Raw genomic sequence first — 19,968 nt, 5'->3', positions numbered from 1 at the left:
AGGAGGTCTATTTAAAGGCTAGAGTATACAGATGAGTTTTAAGATGAGACTTAAATGCTTCTACTGAGGTAGCATCTCGAACTGTTACCGGGAGGGCATTCCAGAGTACTGGAGCCCGAACGGAAAAAGCTCTATAGCCCGCAGACTTTTTTTGAGCTCTAGGAATCTCCTCCTCTTGTCTCCATGCCCCCCGTTTCTTCCTCTCCTCCCTGCTGTTAAAGGGGAACATTATCACCAGACTTATGTAAGCGTCAATATACACCTTGATGGTGCAGAAAAAAGACCATATGTTTTTTTAACCGATTTCCGAACTCTAAAAGGGTGAATTTGGCGATTTAAACGCCTTTCAATTGATAGCCTGTCGGAGCAATGACCTTTCACCCGTGACGTCACATCGTGAAGCGACCCGCCATTTTCTCCAACACATTACACACACCAAGTCAAATCAGCTCTGTCATTTTCCGTTTTATCGACTGTTTTCCGGTACCTTGGAGACATCATGCCTCGTCGGTGTGTTGTCGGAGGGTGTAACAACACGAACAGAGACGGATTCAAGTTGCACCACTGGCCAAAAGATGCGAAAGTCCCTCGTTTGTTCTGCACACTTTACCCACGACAGCTATGCTACGACAGAGATGGCAAGAACGTGTGGATATCCTGCGACACTCAAAGCAGATGCATTTCCAACGATAAAGTCAACAAAATCACAAAGGTGAGTTTTGTTGATGTTATTGACTTATGTGGAGTGTGCTAATCAGACATATTTGGTCACGGCATGACTGCAAGTTAATCGATGCTAACATGCTATTTAGGCTAGCTGTATGTACATATTGCATCATTATGCCTCATTTGTAGCTATATTTGCATCCAGCATTTCCCTCCACCCACATTTAACGCCAAACAAACACATACCAATCGTTGGTTAGAAGGCGATCGCCGAATTCGTCCGCGCTTCCTCCCGTGCCGCTGTCTGTCGTGATATGGCTCAATAGCTTCAGTTTCTTCTTTAATTTCGTTTTCGGTACCTGCCTCCACACTCCAACCATCCGTTTCAATACATGCGTAATCTGTTGAATCGCTTACGCCGCTGAAATCCGAGTCTGAATCCGAGCTAATATCGCTATACCTTTCTGTGTTATCCGCCATGTTTGTTTCTGTGTGGTCACACTGTGACGTCACAGGATAATGGACGGGTGGATATAACGACGGTTAAATCGGGGATTTTGAAGCCGTTTTTCCGGATATTGCGTGATGGGTAAAATTTTGAGAAAAACTTCGAAAAATAAAATAAGCCACTGGGAACTGATTCTTATTGTTTTTTACCCTTCAGAAATTGTGATAATGTTCCCCTTTAAAGAAGATCTTTAATAACTTTAGTCTTTTCTGACTTATATTAATGTTAGTGCGGCCCGCGAGTTTTATATGAATGGTGCTTGACAGCGTTGTGTTATTTGGGACCAAAATGGCTCTTTCAACGTTCTGGGTTGCCTACCCATGCATTAGTGGAAAAGCGGCAAATGAGTGAAAGCGACAGAGACGTTGCCAAGGAGACGAGGGTTTTCTTACGTGCCTGGCTGCAGTCACACCGCAACACCTGTCTGTCAGTAATAACAGTCCCCGATAACCTGGACCAATTCAAACTGTTGATACCAATTCAAACCGTTATTTGTTTTTTTTATTGTTTAATTTGCATTGCCTTACACGATAAACACTATATATTAGGGGTGTAACGGTACGTGTATTTGTATTGAACCGTTTCGGTACGGGGGTTTCGGTTCCGCACGTGGGCGTACCGAACGAGTTTGTAAGTCTTCACAAGCTGCTCTGCTTTCTGCCTCTGTCTCAGCAGCAAGCATTGTTCCGCCCACACAACCAAATGATTGGTTACATACAAAGCCAATCAGCAGTGCGTATTCAGAGCGATGTTACAGCCAATCAGCAGTGCGTATTCAGAGCGCATGGAGTCACTGCTTCAGCGTCGAGCAGATATTTGTTTAGCAGGGGAGCAGCGGACTCTCCCCAAATTATAAAAAACACTTCCAAGTCAACTACTTTCTAAACATCACTATGTGCCCGTTGACCTTATAGAAACTACAAATAGTATCAATGTTGTTAATATAAGCGCTAGCGCAGACAAACTATTTTTTTAGCACACAAATATTAGTAATGTTGTTATTATAAGCGCTAGCGCAGACAAACAATTTTTTTAGCACACAGCTAAGTAGACTTTTGTTGCTTTACTGTGAGCTGGCTGCTATGTCCTGCAGGTCCCGCGTCCTCGCGTCTCAGCACGTCAAAGTTATACTAGATTAAAAATCATGCCTCTCATTTGGATATTGGGGAAGATTTAGCCAAAAATGTAGAAGTTGTTCATCTGTGACATTCAATGTATACAAAGAGATGACGACAAACACACACAACCGCAGACAGTGTCTGCAGGGAGACTTTTCCGACAATCAAAACACCTTTCGTGTCAATCAATCAAAACACATGCCATACTATTGATTGATTGAAACTTTTACTAGTAGATTGCACAGTACAGCACATATTCTGTACAATTGACCATTAATGGTAACACCCGAATATGTTTTTCAACTTGTTTAAGTCTGGGTCCGAGTTAATCAATTAATGTGCATCATGATTAATTCTTCATCCCAACGAGAAGATATGGAAATCCTATCAGTCGTCATCAAAATAAGAGCAGACATCGTACAGTAAGTTATTGTTACATTATGTTTGTATTTCTTGTTTAGCACTTAGCAATACTACTACATTATGCTCAGAGATCTGTTTAACAGAGCTTCTAAAACGTGTAGCTCATTCTATTTATATTCAGGATCAAAAATATAAGTTTATAGATCATAATTTTCCCCAATTTATCGTTGTTGGCTCTTACAATGTCTGCATGATTTGCATTGTTGTTGGTAAGGAAGGGATCTGTGGTTCCTACCTCTACCTCACGCGATGACATCACTGGCGAGCTCATTATTTCTCAAAAATGGCTCGAGAATCTCCGCGAGATTGATACTATTTTTGATCATATCTATTTACTCGCAAAATGTTTAAGTCTTTCAAAGTCTTCTTTGTCAGATTGTTAAGAGTTTAGTCTTTTGTCATCTGGACTTTTGTTCTACAGTCTGGGCGTCTGCTGCAAGTCCAGGATAGGGCAGCAAGGCTGGTTCTGGGTTGTTCACTAAGAACCAATAACAGTGCAGAACAGGTTGTCAGCTAATACTCTAATATTGTTCAAATCAGTAACCGGTCGTAAAACTCCTGCTTTTTTCATGGCCCAAAAATAGTTCACAGTAGCACTATACATAATTATAATACCAGGGCGTCGAGTGAGGGGCATTTTGTACTCCCTCGTCCCAGGAAAAATGCTTCGAGGAAATCTTTTATTTATAAATCTGTATCGCTCTGGAATAAACTGCCTCAAATTCTCACCAACATTGAAAGTACACAGGTTTTTAAAAAGAAAGTAATATTCTATCTAAGTCTTTAAAGGCCTACTGAAATTTGATTTTCTTATTTAAACGGGGCTAGCAGGTCCATTCTATGTGTCATACTTGATCATTTCGCGATATTGCCATATTTTTGCTGAAAGGATTTAGTATAGAACATTGACGATAAAGTTTGCAACTTTTGGTCGCTAATAGAAAAGCCTTGCCTGTACCGGAAGTAGCAGACGATGATGTCACCCGTGTGAGGGCTCCTCACATCCTCACATTGTTTTTAATGGAAACCTCCAACAAAAAGAGCTATGCGGACCGAGAAAACGACAATTTCCCCATTAATTTGAGCGAGGATGAAAGATTCGTGTTTGAGGATATTGATAGCGAAGGGCTAGAAAAAAAAAAATGCGATTGCATTGGGACGGATTCAGATGTTTTTAGACTCATTTACTAGGATACTTCTGGGAAATCCCTTATCTTTCTCTTGTGTTGCTAGTGTTTTAGTGATATTAAATAGTACCTGATAGTCGGAGGGGTGTGTCCACGGGTGTGTTGACGCCAGTGTCTGAGGGAAGTCGACGGCAGAAGCTCAGCTGATCTCCAGTAAGTGGCGACTTTTTACCACAATTTTTTTCACCGAAAACTGCTGGTTGACATTTGGTCGGGATCCATGTTCGCTTGACCGCTCTGATCCATAGTAAAGCTTCACCTCCGGGAATTTTAAACAAGGAATCACCGTGTGTTTGTGTGGCTAAAGGCTAAAGCTTCCCACCTCCATTTTTCTTCTTTGACTTCTCCATTATTAATTGAACAAATTGCAAAAGATTCAGCAACACTGATGTCCAAAATACTGTGTAATTATGCGGTTAAAGCAGACGACTTTTAGCTGTGTGTGTGCAGCTACAGTCCGTGACGTCACGCGTACACGTCATCATTCCGCGACGTTTTCAACAAGAAACTCCCGGGAAATTAAAAATTGCAATTTAGTAAACTAAAAAGGCCGTATTGGCATGTGTTGCAATGTTAATATTTCATCATTGATATATAAACTATCAGACTGCGTGGTCGCTAGTAGTGATTTTCAGTAGGCCTTTAAATTAGATTGCTTGTTGATGATTTTGTTTTGTTTTATATTGTGTAGTTATATTCATATGGTAATTATTATTCTATGACTGTAAATTGTTCGCTTGTTTTCTTATTGATGCTTTTATTTTTTTCTGTATTGTGTGGTTATAATTATATGTTTTTACTTGTAATTGTATTGAGTTTGTGGACCTCAGGAAGACTAGTGGGTTGTTTTGGCAACCAGCTAATGTGGATCCTTAATAAAAATCAATGTCATACATCAGATATATATGATACCAGCTTTAATATAGAGGCAACTTGCTTTTCCACTCTCCTGGTACTTTAAGTTCTCACTGCCCTCCAGATGAAATACCCTGTTGTTAATTATATGTGAGTAGAATGAGGTAGAACAAAAGCCCTTTGAAGGGAAAGAATCTTTTATCTTGATGATAAATGATTACAGGAGAGACAATCCCACTACTGACATAGGAATTCTTTCAGTGGCTCGAGTTTATTTTATTCAGTCCTCAGACTGTGTTACCGGGAGAAAGACAACATTTGCGACTCACCAGTTCCTAAGAAAAGCACTTCATAGTTGCCATCTGCAGCTGTCACCTGGTCCACTGCAATAGTGGTGAACTCATAGTCCACGTTGGTCCTGACCACTAGGGGGCGCTTGTGTACTGGGTAGACTGAATTGTACATGGCAGGGTGATTCCTCATGAAGTTGATCACTTCATCCGGATAGTCCTTCGTGGACTTCATGTTGGGGGTGAATGTACCTCCAGGGCACTGCGGACAGAACATTCAGCAGGTGAAGGAAAACATGCATAAAGACCCGTCTTGAAGAAACATTGAGCTTAGAATTGCTGACAGTGTTTTGCCTACATGGTTTCTATTTGTGGTTTAGGTGGAAAGAAAAATCAATGTTATGGCAGCTTGCAGTGGGATTCATGCGAGGTTAGACCTTTCTATAGGTAAAACTCACCGTTCCTGGTCGGGGGTAAGGGATCTTCCCCGTGTAGGCCACCCACTGGTAATTGGGACCTTCTTTGTGTGCAAAGGGTCCGTTGAAGACCATGCGGATGTCAGCCATGGAGTAGACGCAAACTGCAGAGCCTTTGAAAACTGACCTATAACAAAATAGGACGGTAAATAATTGGGAAGCACGCTGAAAGTCAAACATCCCAAAAACACTAACCCAGAAACTGAAAAAACTCCAAAGATGACAGGATTTTTGGTGTCTTGCGTTGGCTGTATGTAAACATCTCCTAAATGACAAAAAGCAAAGGATGCATCACTTCAGTGCGAAGGGAAAGGTTTGATTGATTGATTTAAACTTTTAAAGGAAGAGAATACATAATATGAAACAGTGCAGTTTACACAGTACAGTACATATTCCGTACAAATGACCAATAAACGGTAACACCCGAATAAGTTTTTCAACTTGTATAAGTCGGGGTCCACGTTAATCAATTCATGGTTTAACTGATTGATCGAAACTTGTGTTAGCAGATTGCACAGTACAGTACATACTCCGTACAAATGACCTCTAAACGGTAACACCCGAATAATAATCCACGTACATCAATTCGTAGTAAATTCATGTCCGTGTGGAAACTCGTTCAGTACACCTCCGAACCAAACCAAAACCCCCGTACAATGGTTCAATACAAATACACGTACCGTTACACCCCTAGTAGATTGCACAGTACAGTACATATTCCGTACAAATGACCTCGAAACGGTAACACCCAAATAAGTTGTTCAACTTGTTTAAATCCGGGTCTACGTACATCAATTCATAGTAAATTATAGGGACGGCGTGGCGCAGTGGAAGAGTGGCCGTGCGCAACCCGAGGGTCACTGGTTCAAATCCCACCTAGAACCAACCTCGTCACGTCCGTTGTGTCCTGAGCAAGACACTTCACCCTTGCTCCTGATGGGTGCTGGTTCATTTATTTACGTGCAGTGATTTCTTCAGATTCTCTGAACTTTTTGATGATTTTACGGACCGTAGATGGTAAAATCCCTAAATTCCTTGTAATAGCTCGTTGAGAAATGTTGTTTTAAAATTTGTTTACAAAGTGGTGACCCTCACCACATCCTTGTTTGTGAATTACTTAGCATTTCATGGAAGCTGCTTTTATTCCCAATCATGGCACCCAACTGTTCCCAATTAGCCTGCACACCTGTGGGATGTTCCGAATAAGTGTTTGATGAGCATTCCTCAACTTTATCAGCATTTTTTGCCACCTTTCCCAACTTCTTTGTCACGTGTTGCTGGCATCAAATTCTAAAGTTAATGATTATTTGCCCAAAAAAAAGGGTCACTGGTTCAATCCCCACCTAGAACCAACCTCGTCACGTCCGTTGTGTCCTGAGCAAGACACTTCACCCTTGCTCCTGATGGGTGCTGGTTGGCACCTTGCATGGCAGCTCCCTCCATCAGTGTGTGAATGTGTGTGTGAATGGGTAAATGTGGAAATAGTGTCAAAGCGCTTTGAGTACCTTGAAGGTAGAAAAGCGCTATACAAGTACAACCCATTTATTATTTATAAATTCATGTCCGTGTGGAAACTCGTTCGGTACACCGAAACCCCTGTACCGAAACGGTTCAATACAAATACCGTTACACCCCTAGTAGATTGCACAGTACAGTACATATTCCGTACAATTGACCACTAAATGGTAACACCCGAATAAGTTTTTCAACTTGTTTAAGTCGGGGTCCACGTTAATCAATTCATGGTTTGATTGATTGATTGAAACTTGTATTAGTAGATTGCACAGTACAGTACATACTCCGTACAAATGACCTCGAACCGGTAACACCCAAATAAGTTGTTCAACTTGTTTAAATCCGGGTCTACGTACATCAATTCATAGTAAATTCATGTCCGTGTGGAAACTCGTTCGGTACACCGAAACCCCCGTACCGAAACGGTTCAATACAAATACCGTTACACCCCTAGCAGATTGCACAGTACAGTCCATATTCCGTACAATTGACCACTAAATGGTAACACCCGAAAAAGTTTTTCAACTTGTTTAAGTCGGGGTCCACGTTAATCAATTCATGGTTTGATTGATTGATTGAAACTTGTATTAGTAGATTGCACAGCACAGTACATACTTCGTACAAATGACCTCGAAACGGTAACACCCAAATAAGTTGTTCAACTTGTTTAAATCCGGGTCTACGTACATCAATTCATAGTAAATTCATGTCCGTGTGGAAACTCGTTCGGTACACCGAAACCCCCGTACCGAAACGGTTCAATACAAATACCGTTACACCCCTAGTAGATTGCACAGTACAGTCCATATTCCGTACAATTGACCACTAAATGGTAACACCCACATAAGTTTTTCAACTTGTTTAAGTCGGGGTCCACGTTAATCAATTCATGGTTTGATTGATTGAAACTTTTATTAGTAGATTGCACAGTTCAGTACATATTTTGTACAATTGACCACTGAATGGTAACACCCGAATACATTTTTCAACTTGTTTAAGACGGGGTCCACGTGACTCAATTCATGGTTTGATTGATTGATTGAAACTCTAATTACTAGATTGCACGGTACAGAACATATTCCGGACAATTGACCACTAAATGGTAACACTCGAATAAGGTATTAACTTGTTTAAGTCGGGGTCCACGTTAATCAATTCATTGTTTGATCGATTGATACTTTTATTAGTAGATTGCACAGTACAGTACATATTCCGTACAATTGACCACTAAATGGTAACACCCGAATAAGTTTTTAACTTGTTTCAGTCGGGGTCCACGTTAATCAATTCATTGTTCAAATGATTGATTGACTGAAACTTTAATTAGTAGATTGCACAGTACAATACATACTCCGTACAAATGACCTTTAAATGGTAACACCCCGAACATTTTTTCAACTTGTTTAAGTCGGGGTCCACGTTAATCAATTCATGGTAAAGGTGCAACATTGAGTTCCTATGAAAGAATATTTACACAGGTTTCCGTGAACCCGACTTTGCAGAGATTTCTTGGCTAAGAAACTAATCTGCAAAAGAAGTTGAACTTTGATCTTTGTTGAAAAAACATGCTACTGATTATTGGATTTAGAGAAAGTGGGATTGTGTCTTTACGCTGTGAAAATATAGGACAATCCAACAAGGGGCTTAAGGGGCGATGCAAGGTCAGAGCGGTCATGTGGTATTAAACACGGCCTTAAGCGACAATGTAGTCTTTTTATGTAAAATAGCATGACTATGTTATTGGTTTGGAATAAGAAGAATGCCATCTCAATAAACCTACTGTATTGTAATCCTCTAGTCAGACAAAGTTCTGACAAATACCGGATTTAGGTTAACATGATGCTGCTCAAAGCCACGTGGTTCTGGGTTTTGAATCCTGCTCAAACCTCCTTGTGTGGAGTTGGCACATTTTTCCTGGGTGCTCCGTTTTTTTTCCCACGGCCTTAAAACCTGCATAGTCCCCTATTCCACCACAGGAGCTTTTGCAGAAACTCCATGGGCTTTTCAAAACCCTTACTGAATTTCCGCTGGACACAGTGGACAGGCTTGTCCAAATAACTTGGCCATAAAACGCTAACACTATTATTTTGTAAATCAGGTCACTTTATCTTACAAGCTTTGTTTTGTAATTTTGTAAAAATTATATTAATAATAATTGAAAAAAAACAGACAATAGGCCCTTTTCCACCGCGGGAACTTGTACAGGAACCAAACCAAAAACTACCCACATACCGTATATCCTTGATTTGCCGCCGGGGCGCTAATTAATTTAAAACCTCTTCTCACTCCTGAGCATACCAAAGACATGCGGTAAAAGTAAGCATGCGCTAATTATTTTAAAACCTCTTCTCACTCTGTCACTTACCAAAGGCATGCAGTAAAAATCTGAGTGTGATGTAAGCTTGGACCTTAAATCCTACTGAATAGCTCTTAATCTTCTTCTCTTTATGCAATTTAAAATTACCGGTATTGAAATCAGCCTCCTCCATTTTGAGAATGATGACAGGGGAAGTGTCACTTGTGACGTGACGAGTTTGACCAGGCGGTAATACTAAGCATGCGCAAATTATTTCGCGAAGCGAGTTTGACCCGGCAGTAATTCAAGGCAGGTGCATACTATATGCCCTGCGGTAATTCAAGGAAATACGGTAAATAAAGTTTCACCAGGAACTAAGTTAAAGTGAAGGGTTGTGCTGTGGAACGCTAATTGGTTGAACACAGCTGGGGCATTTCTTAAACTTTGTATTTTGAAATTACACCCGCCATTACAGTATGCGGGGAACACTTGTTTACTTCTTGTGTATTTTTATGACAACATACTTGACAACGGAGAGAAAAAGAAAATAATAGGAACTTTTGGGGGCATCTGTGTGCTGAACAACTCCAATGGAACTATATTGCTTTGTTTTTACTCAGCTGCAGTGTTAGGTGTGTGTTCAATCTTTATTTAAAATAGATTTGTAAAGTCACCCAGGACTCTACTGTATTTTGTGCAGGAGAGAACACACAGAAGCTAATACAAATAACAGAATAAATTAATACATTAAAGAGATAGTTTGACAAAAACAGACTGTCTTTGAATCTTAGTGAAACCAAAATAACAATATTTGGTTACAATAGAAGAGAAAAACAAACACACACAAAAATAGACGGACTGGACATTGAAAGGGTAAAATAAATAAAATTTTTGGGCGTAAAAATAGATGATAAAATAAAAAAATATACAACATAAGCTGGCAAGAAACATTTCCATAATGAATAAAGCAAAATATGTTCTCGACCATAAATCACCCCACATTCTCTACTGCCCGCTAGTGTTACTATATCTGACTTATTGTGTAGAAATATGGGGAAATATTTACAAAAGTACACTTCATTTAATAACCATTTTACAAAAAAAAGAATAATAAGGAAAATAGATAATGTTGGCTATTAAAAACTTACAAACCCTTTATTTATTAAGTCAAATATACGGAAATTCAATTATTTGTAAACAGCTAAAATTATGCACAAAGCAAACTATAACCTGCTACCCCAAAAAGGTACAGCAATTATTCCCAACAAAAGAGGAGCACAAAAATTATAGAGGAAATTCTAATTTAAGACATGTGTTTGCACATCCAACATCTAAAACCTTTAGTGCAGTGGTTCTCAACCTGGGTTTGATCGAACCCTAGGGGTTCGGTGAGTCGGCCTAAGGCAGGGGTAGGGAACCTATGGCTCTAGAGCCAGATGTGGCTCTTTTAATGACTGCATCTGGCTCTCAGATACATCTTAGCTGACATTGCTTCACAGGATAACTAATGAATAATTCCCCTGGTAATCACAGTGTTAAAAATAACGTTCAAAATATTAAACTTTCTCATGCATTTTAATCCATCCATCTGTTTCTACCACACCTGTTCAAGAAGTCGCATTAATGGAAAGAAGTATTTTATCTAGTATTGGTTAGCTTAAGAATAACAATGTTATTAAAAAGAATAACAAACACAAACAAATATATATATATATACATATATTTTTTTCAAAATAGCCACCCTTTGCTCTGATTACTTTTTCGCACACTCTTGGCATTCTGTCGATGAGCTTCGAGAGGTAGTGACCTGACATGGTTTTCACTTCACAGGTGTGCTTGAAGCTCATCAGGAGAATGCCAAGAGTGTGCAAAGCATTATACAGAGCACAGGTTGGGTATTTTGAAGAAACTAGAATAGACACACCTGTTCAAGAAGTCGCATTAATGGTAAGAAGTATTTGATCTATTATTGGTTAGCTTAAGAATAACAATGTTATTAAAAAGAATAAGAGATTTAATATACTCGAAAAATGGTGGTCTAACTTAAAAATGCACACATTTAGTTGTATTCAATGTTAAAAAATATTATATGGCTCTTGCGGAAATACATTTTAAAATATTTGGCTTTCATGGCTCTCCCAGCCAAAAAGGTTCCCGACCCCTGGCCTGAGGGGTTCTGCGGAGGTAAAAACCCACCAGACTCATCGTGTAAATACAAACTCCTCCCTATCGGCGTATGGCAATAGCTGACTGATTTGCAGGTGTGTAATTTGCTGTGAGTTTATGCACTGTGTTGTTTTTTTTTGTTTGAACAAGGTGATGTTCATGCACGGTTCATTTTGTGCACCAGTAAAAAAAAACATGGTAACACTTTAGTATGGGGAACATATTTACCGTTAATTAGTTGCTTATTAACATGCAAATTAGTAACATATTGGCTCTTAGCTAGTCATTATTAAGTACTTATTTATGCCTTATTATTACAACCCTAACGCTCTAAACTTGACCCTAACCCTAACCAAATAACTCAAAATTAAGTCTTTATTACTTAGAACAGGGGTGCCCACACTTTTTCTGCAGGCGAGCTACTTTTCAATTGACCAACTCAAGGGGATCTACCTCATTTATATATATCATTTATATTTATTTATTTATGAAAGAGACATTTTTGTAAACAAGTTAAATGTGTTTAATGATAATACAAGCATGTGTAACACATATAGATGTCTTTCTTTCACGAAGACAAGAATATAAGTTGGTGTATTACCTGATTCTGATGACTTGCATTGTTTGGAATCAGACAGTAATGATGATAACACCCACATTTTCAAATGGAGGAGAAAAAAAGTTGTCCTTTCTGTACAATACCACATGAAAGTGGTTGGTTTTTGGCATCTAATTCATCCAGCTTCCATACACTTTACAAGAAAAACATTGGCGGCAAATTCCGTAGCTTGCTTGATTGACATTCACGGCACCCGAGGGTCTTGTGAGATGACGCTGGCTGCTGCCAGTTCATTATTATGAAAAAATGACAGAGAGGAAGGCGAGAAACACTTTTTATTTCAACAGACTTTCGCGCCGTCCCTTCCGTCAAAACTCTAAAGGCCGACTGCACATTTCCTATCTTCACAATAAAAGCCCTGCTTCATACTGCCTGCGCTAACAAAATAAGAGTCTCGGAAAGCTGGCGTGCACAAGTGATGTGCACGCCAGCTTTCTGAGGGATCGCTTGTGCACGCCAGTTTTCCAAGACTCTGTATTTAGTTAGCGCAGGCAGCATGAAGCAGGGCTTTTATTGTGAAGATAGGAAATGTGCAGTCGGCCTTTAGAGTTTTGACGGAAGGTACGGCGCGAGAGTCTGTTGAAATAAAAAGTGTTTCTAGCCTTCCTCTCGGTCATATTTTAATAATAATGATCTTGCAGCAGCCAGCGTCATCTCACAAGACCCTCCGGTACCGTGAATGTCATTTAAGTGACGTCTTGGTGAAGATTGATGATCACTAATTTTTAGGTCTATTTTTTTTAAAAGCCCCCGCGGTCGACTGGTAGCTCGTGATCGACGTAATGGGCACCCCTGACTTAGAATATGTTCCTGTAGTGTCCAAATAACTCAAAATTTTGTTGTTGTTACTTAGAATATGTTCCCCATACCAAAGTGTAACCAAAAACATATAACTTTTTCTTTAATTTGAAAAAAAATATATATATTTTTCACTAAAGAAGGGTTCGGTGAATGCGCGTATGAAACTGGTGGGGTTCGGTACCTCCAACAAGGTTAAGAACCACTGCTTTAGTGTATCAGTATGTGGGATAAAATTCCCATCCCTCCATCCATTTTCTACCGCTTATTCCCTTTGGGGTCGCGGGGGCCACTGGTGCCTATCTCAGCTACAATCGGGTGGAAGGCGGGGTACACTCTGGACAAGTCGCCACCTCATGGCAGTAAACAGGATTATGTGTTTTTTTTAAATATGGTTCAAGATGTTTTCATTTAGACCAGAATAGAATAGAGTTTTATTTGTCATTATTACGGTGAACAGGTTCAAAGAACAACAAAATTGGAGCAGATCCCCTATGGTGCATACACATTAGTTAAGTAATATACATTTAAAAAAAGAAGATATATATCTATATATATGTATATATCCACACACATGCATATATTCATACATATGCATATATATATATATGCAGTTGTTTTCATATTTTGGCCGGGGTTGGGGGGCGGGGTTTGGTGCTAGCGGGGGTGTATAATGTAGCCCGTAAGAGTTACGGATGCATGGGATTCTGGGTATTTGTTCTGTTGTGTTAATGTTGTGTTACAGTGAGGATGTTCTCCCGAAATGTGTTTGTCATTCTTGTTTGGTGTGGGCTCACAATGTGGCGCAAATTAGTAAGAGTGCTAAAGTTGTTTGTATCACAACCTTCAGTGTAACCTGTATGGCTGTTGAGCAAGTATGCCTTGCAATCTCGTACGTGTGATGACAGAAGCAGTGACATGCATGCGTCCGGCCGGCTGGCAGACAGCATGGTGTAAAAGCGGGCGCAATGACATGTCGTAGAGGACGTTAAAAGAATAGCCATCACGGCACACCCTCAATATTGTAGTCCGGGTCAAAATCGAAAAATGTTAGCCCCGGGTGATTTCCGGGAGAGGCACCAAAATCCGGATGCCGACCCCTGCGTTAGTGATATATTCCGGAATTTCAATTCATGCCATTGATGTTGAAATGTTGACTCTGTATCAGGATTGGTTATCTGTAAATGTTTCACTTTTAGTCATGAATTTTTTCAATGTGTTGTTTTTTTAAAATCATTTTAGAAAGATGAGGAAGTAAGGACACAGGTCTGTAGTTTGTCTACAGTCCAGTGTCAGTCTGCTCTCTTATAAATCGGTATGACTTTTGCTATTTTCGTTTTGTTTGGGAATTTGTGTAAAAAATTAGTTATTCATTAAACAAAATTGCTGGTTAAGCCTAGAAATTATAGCAAAAACGAGTGAAAGGCAGACAGACATTCACAAGAAATGAGCTGTCAGCTAAGCAAACAAATTGAGACATAGCGTTTGAACGTTGCCCTTAAATCTCAACTGCAAAAGTTTTGTTCCAAACCGCATTGGAGCGTCTGCACAGTGTTGCATTCCTCTTGAGACATGAATGAAATGTGAATTCATTCCTGGGGGGAAAAAAAAAGCCTAAAGCTGAGAGATAACATGCACTTATTATATTTCTTTGTAACAGATTCCCCAAAGCCATTCACACAGAATATGCAACCAAATACCAAAGTTACTAAAGTTATGGTCAAAGCACGACTGGCTGTCATGATGTCACATGGTAGATGATTGCCAGGGCATATATTCACACTAAACAATCATCCAGCTGTCTTAGCCTCAAGAATACATTGCAATCCACAATAGAAAAATTGGAAATATTTTCCCACATTCAAACGTCCTGGAATACTGATTAAGAAATAATTATGTTTTTTGCTGTTTTTTCCCCAAAAATGATTGTTATTAGCAAGAATGCATTAAACTGAAGTAACGTGATAAAAAAAAAAGCTGAATAACATTTGGCAAGGTACAGTGGGGCAAGAAAGTATTTAGTCAGCCACCGATTGTGCAAGTTCTCCCACTTAAAATGATGACTGAGGTCTGTCATTTTCATCATAGGTACACTTCAACTGTGAGGGACAGAATGTGAAAAAAAATCCAGGAATTCAAATCGTAGGAATTTTAAAGAATTTATTTGTAAATTATGGTGGAAAATAAGTATTTGGTCAACCATTCAAAGCTCTCGCTGATGGAAGGAGGTTTTGGCTCAAAATCTCCCGATACATGGCCCCATTCATTCTTTCCTTAACACGGATCAATCGTCCTGTCCCCTTAGCAGAAAAACAGCACCAAAGCATGATGTTTCCACCCCCATGCTTCACAGTAGTTATGGTGTTCTTGGGATGCAACTTTGTATTCTTCTTCATCCAAACACGACAAGTTGAGTTTATACCAAAAAGTTCTATTTTGTTTCATCTGACCACATGATATTCTCCCAATCCTCTGCTGTATCATCCATGTATCCATTTTGATATACTATATGCAGCTTTTGCACACACATAAGTGAATGCAAGGCATACTTGGTCAACAACCATACAGGTCACACTGAGGGTGGCCGTATAAACAACTTTAACACTGTTAAAAAAATATGCGCCACACTATGAACCCACACAAAACAAGACTGACAAACACATTTCGGGAGAACTTTTCGCACCATAACACAACATAAACACAACATAGCATATACCCGGAACCCCTTGCAACACTAACTATCCCGGGACGCTACAATATACACCCCCGCTACCACCAAACCCCGCCCCCCATCTCCCGAATTCGAAGGCCTCAAGGTTGGCAAGTATACCTGTAGGATGCTCCAAGTGTTTGATGAGCATTCCTCAACTTTTTCAGTCTTTTTGCCACTTGTGCCAGCTTTTTTGAAACATGTTGCAGGCATCAAATTCCAAATGAGCTAATATTTGCAAAAAATAAGGTTTTCCAGTTCGAACATTAAGTATCTTGTCTTTGCAGTCCATTCAATTGAATATAAGTTGAAAAGGATTTGCAAATCATTGTATTCTGTTTTTACTTACCATCTACACAACGTGCCAACTTCAGTGGTTTTGGGGTTTGTAATTGAGGGGGCCGGATAGTTGCACTCACACCTTGAACTCACCATAATTTGTTTACATGTGCAACTTGAAGTCACCATAGTTTGTTTACATGTACAACTTTCTTCAACGCTGACACAGAAAGACGTATTTTATGCCACTCCTTTTTCGTCTCATTTTGTCCATCAAACTTTTTATGCTGTGTGTCAATGCACAAAGGTGAGCTTTGTTGGTGTGATTGACTTGTGTGGAGTGCTTATGTTGTGCTTGGAATAGTTTTTAGGTTGCCGACCCATGGCCTATAGTGACATACAGCCTAATTGTTGGTTGGTGTCAGTTTATTTCAAACATGCACACAATAACAATGTATTGCATCACATTTTGCCAGTTGTTTCATTACAGCATGCCTGAAAAGTTTTTAAAGTTAAAGTACCAATGATTGTCACACACACACTAGGTGTGGCGAAATAATTATCTGCGTTTGACCCATCACCCTTGATCACCCCCTGGTGAGGGGAGCAGTGAGCAGCAGCGGTGGCCGCGCCCAGGAATAATTTTTGGTGATTCCATCCAACCATCCATCTTCTCTCGCTTATCCGAGGTTGGGTCACGGGGGCAGCAGCCTAAGCAGGAAAACCCAGACTTCCCTCTCCCCAGCCACTTCGTCTAGCTCTTCCCGGGGGATCCCGAGGCTTTCCCAGGCCAGCCAGGAGACATAGTCTTCCCAACGTGTCCTGGGTCTTCCCCATGGCCTCCTGGTCGGACGTGCGCTACACACCTCCCGAGGGAGGCGTTCGGGTGGCATCCTGACCAGATGCTTGAACCACCTCATCTGGCTCCTCTCGATGCGGAGGAGCAGCGGCTTTACTTTGAGTTCCTCCTGGATGACAGAGCTTCTCACCTTATCTCTAAGGGAGAGCCCCGCCACACGGCGGAGGAAACTCATTTTGGCCGCTTGTACCCGTGATCTTATCCTTTCGGTCATGACCATAGGTGAGGATGGGAACATAGATCGACGGGTAAATTGAGAGCTTTGCCTTCCGGCTCAGCTCCTTCTTCACCACAACGGATCGGTACAACGTCCGCATTACTGAAGACGCCGCACCGATCCGCCTGTCGATATCACGATCCACTCTTCCCTCACTCGTGAACAAGACTCCTAGGTACTTGAACTCCTCCACTTGGGCAGGGTCTCCTCCCCGAACCCGGAGTTGGCACTCCACCCTTTTCCGGGCGAGAACCATGGACTCGGACTTGGAGGTGCTGATTCTCATTCCGGTCGCTTCACACTCGGCTGCGAACCAATCCAGTGAGAGCTGAAGATCCCGGTCAGATGAAGCCATCAGGACCACATCATCTGCAAAAAGCAGAGACCTAATCCCGCGGTCACCAAACCGGAACCCCTCAACGCCTTGACTGCGCCTAGAAATTCTGTCCATAAAAGTTATGAACAGAATCGGTGACAAAGGACAGCCATGGCGGAGTCCAACCCTCACTGGAAATGTGTTCGACTTACTGCCGGCAATGCGGACCAAGCTCTGGCACTGATCATACAGGGACCGCCACAATAAGACAGTCCGATACCCCATACTCTCTGAGCACACATTTTTGGTGATTCAACCCACAAATTCAACCCTTGATGCTGAGTGCCAAGCAGGGAGGTAATAAGTCCCATTGGGATTCAACTAACCCCGAAGCAATACTGCATCCACACCATCATCAGATTCACAGCACATTTGAACGCCCATGACTCGCCTCTGTGTCAGCACTGACGCTGAAAAGACTGCAAAATTGGCAAAGGACGACAACTTTTGCTGAGAACTACACACACGGACAGACAAGTCATGGATTTATTCCGCGTGTGTCACCATTGCAGTTGTTCAAATGCTTTTAAATAATTGTCACCTTAAAGAAAAACAAACAAGGCTTACGAGTCTGAGTCTGTGTTGAGATGAAAGCCAGTAATGTGTCATGGTGACGAGGGGACTTCAACTATAATCACACTCCACTTTTCATTCTTGAAGAGCGTCGGCGATTTCGTGCATCAGGCCCGAGTCAGTGTGTGCTGAGATGTGAAAAGCACACTGGGATATGCCGGGCCTTTTGTAGCAGAAAGGCTACACTTCTCACAGTCACACACATTCCATCCAGTGGTGATCTGATCCGCAGACCATCAGCCCCCCTTGTTCACACACACGAAAAAAAGGAGGAAGACATCTTGAAAGGAAACGACACGGTGGTGGGAAGGATTCTTGGATGCCGTTACTGTACCCTGGATGGGTCGTAAAATGCGAAGAAGGCCAAAATGTGGGCCAAAGACCCAGTCAGTTCTTGAAGGTGTGTGTATGTAGGGCACTTTTAGCAGGTGCTGCGCTAGCACACAAAAAACATACTTCTCCTTTTATCAGTCCGGATCATGCATGACAGGAGCTTGAAATTGAATATGCTTTGAATACAGCACGTCTTTTTTTCTATGCAATTCAATACTTACTGTCAGAAATGATGAATGTATATTTAATGTACAATATAAGCCAGAGGTCGGCAACCTGGATGAACAAAAGAGCCTTTTTGACTCCTCTTTAAACAAGTCTGGAGCCCTAAAACGTAACAGAGCTTATAACAATTTTTATTTTGTATTTAGTGTGAAGCGACTGGGATGGGAATCAGCACCTCCAAGTCCGAGTCCATGGTTCTCGCCCGGAAAAAGGTGGAGTGCCATCTCCGGGTTGGGGAGAAGACCCTGCCCCAAGTGGAGGAGTTCAAGTACCTCGGAGTCTTGTTCACGAGTGAGGGAAGAGTGGATCGTGATATCGACAGGCGGATCGGTGCGGCGTCTTTAGTAATGCGGACGCTGTATCGATCCATTGTGGTGAAAAAGGAGCTGAGCCGGAAGGCAAAGCTCTCAATTTACCGGTCGATCTACGTTCCCATCCTCACCTATGGTCATGAGCTTTGGGTCATGACCGAAAGGATAAGATCACGGGTACAAGCGGCCGAAATGAGTTTCCTCTCCCTTAGAGATAGGGTGAGAAGCTCTGCAGTCCGGGAGGAGCTCAAAGTAAAGCCGCTGCTCCTCCACATCGAGAGGAGCCAGATGAGGTGGTTCGGGCATCTGGTCAGGATGCCACCCGAACGCTTCCCTAGGGAGGTGTTTAGGGCACGTCCGACTGGTAGGAGGCCATGTGGAAGACCCAGGACACGTTGGGAAGACTATGCCTCCCGGCTGGCCTGGGAACGCCTCGGGATTCCCTGGGAAGAGCTGGACGAAGTGGCTGGGGTGAGGAGAGTCTGGGTTTCCCTGCTTAGGCTGCTGCCCCGCGACCCGATCTCAGATAACCAGAAGAAGATGGATGGAATTTAATTTTACAGGCACTATCAAGAAGCTTACGTATTTGTTGTTGTTGTTTATGTCAGGACCGGGTCGCATGGTGATGCGGGATTTCGTTCTCCCAGGATGCAAGAGACAAATCCGGACAGGACTTGCAGGTAAGGACTTGATTTAATAGTAAAAATAACACAGAACAGGTACAAAACAGAAAACAAACCGAATGGATAAGGTGCCGACCTTTAGGATTTGGAGTAAATAGAGTTGTTTGTTTTTTTTAAAGGGATTTTTTTCGCTGTTAACTGGCATGGGGGAGAGCATTCTTAAAGTTGATGCCCAATTGTTTGATACCCCGAATATAAGACAATGTCATTTTATGGTGTCAATGTGTTACTCACGAAGCTCATCAAAGTGTGTCTCCATCCCGTCTGCTCCTGGTACTGAGCAGATGAGCCTAGCCTTCAAGAAGGTGCTCCACTTGTTGACAAGGCAGCAGTGACCTCCATCGTCATTCTGCAAAGGGGGAAAAAAAATTTGGTTAATAATCGGTTAGCAAAACCCTCCTCTTTTGAGACAGGTGGAATCTCCCACACAAAAGTGAACATGCTGGTTTGCATTATGATGCGTAGTAAAGAGCTCGGACTAAGAC

General features: G+C 41.4%; 1 protein-coding gene across 3 annotated transcripts in view; it reads right to left on the bottom strand.

Annotated features, from left to right (window-relative positions):
- The window catches only part of sema3fb (sema domain, immunoglobulin domain (Ig), short basic domain, secreted, (semaphorin) 3Fb), a 432,026-nt gene that overhangs the window by 16,686 nt on the left and 395,372 nt on the right, over positions 1-19,968 (bottom strand). For all 3 annotated transcript variants that reach the window (XM_061874803.1, XM_061874802.1, XM_061874804.1), the window contains 4 exons: positions 19,718-19,832; positions 5,719-5,788; positions 5,506-5,650; positions 5,087-5,309 (listed from right to left, as the gene is read on the bottom strand). In XM_061874803.1, coding sequence (XP_061730787.1) covers positions 5,087-5,309; positions 5,506-5,650; positions 5,719-5,788; positions 19,718-19,832 — 553 coding nt within the window. The remainder of the gene's footprint in view (positions 1-5,086; positions 5,310-5,505; positions 5,651-5,718; positions 5,789-19,717; positions 19,833-19,968) is intronic.

The sequence above is a fragment of the Nerophis ophidion genome, linkage group LG16 (genome assembly GCF_033978795.1).
Source record: "Nerophis ophidion isolate RoL-2023_Sa linkage group LG16, RoL_Noph_v1.0, whole genome shotgun sequence".
In the NCBI taxonomy this organism is placed as follows: domain Eukaryota; kingdom Metazoa; phylum Chordata; class Actinopteri; order Syngnathiformes; family Syngnathidae; genus Nerophis; species Nerophis ophidion.
The sequence above is the reverse complement of the archived record's forward strand: the minus strand, read 5'-3'. Positions and strand labels throughout refer to the sequence as shown.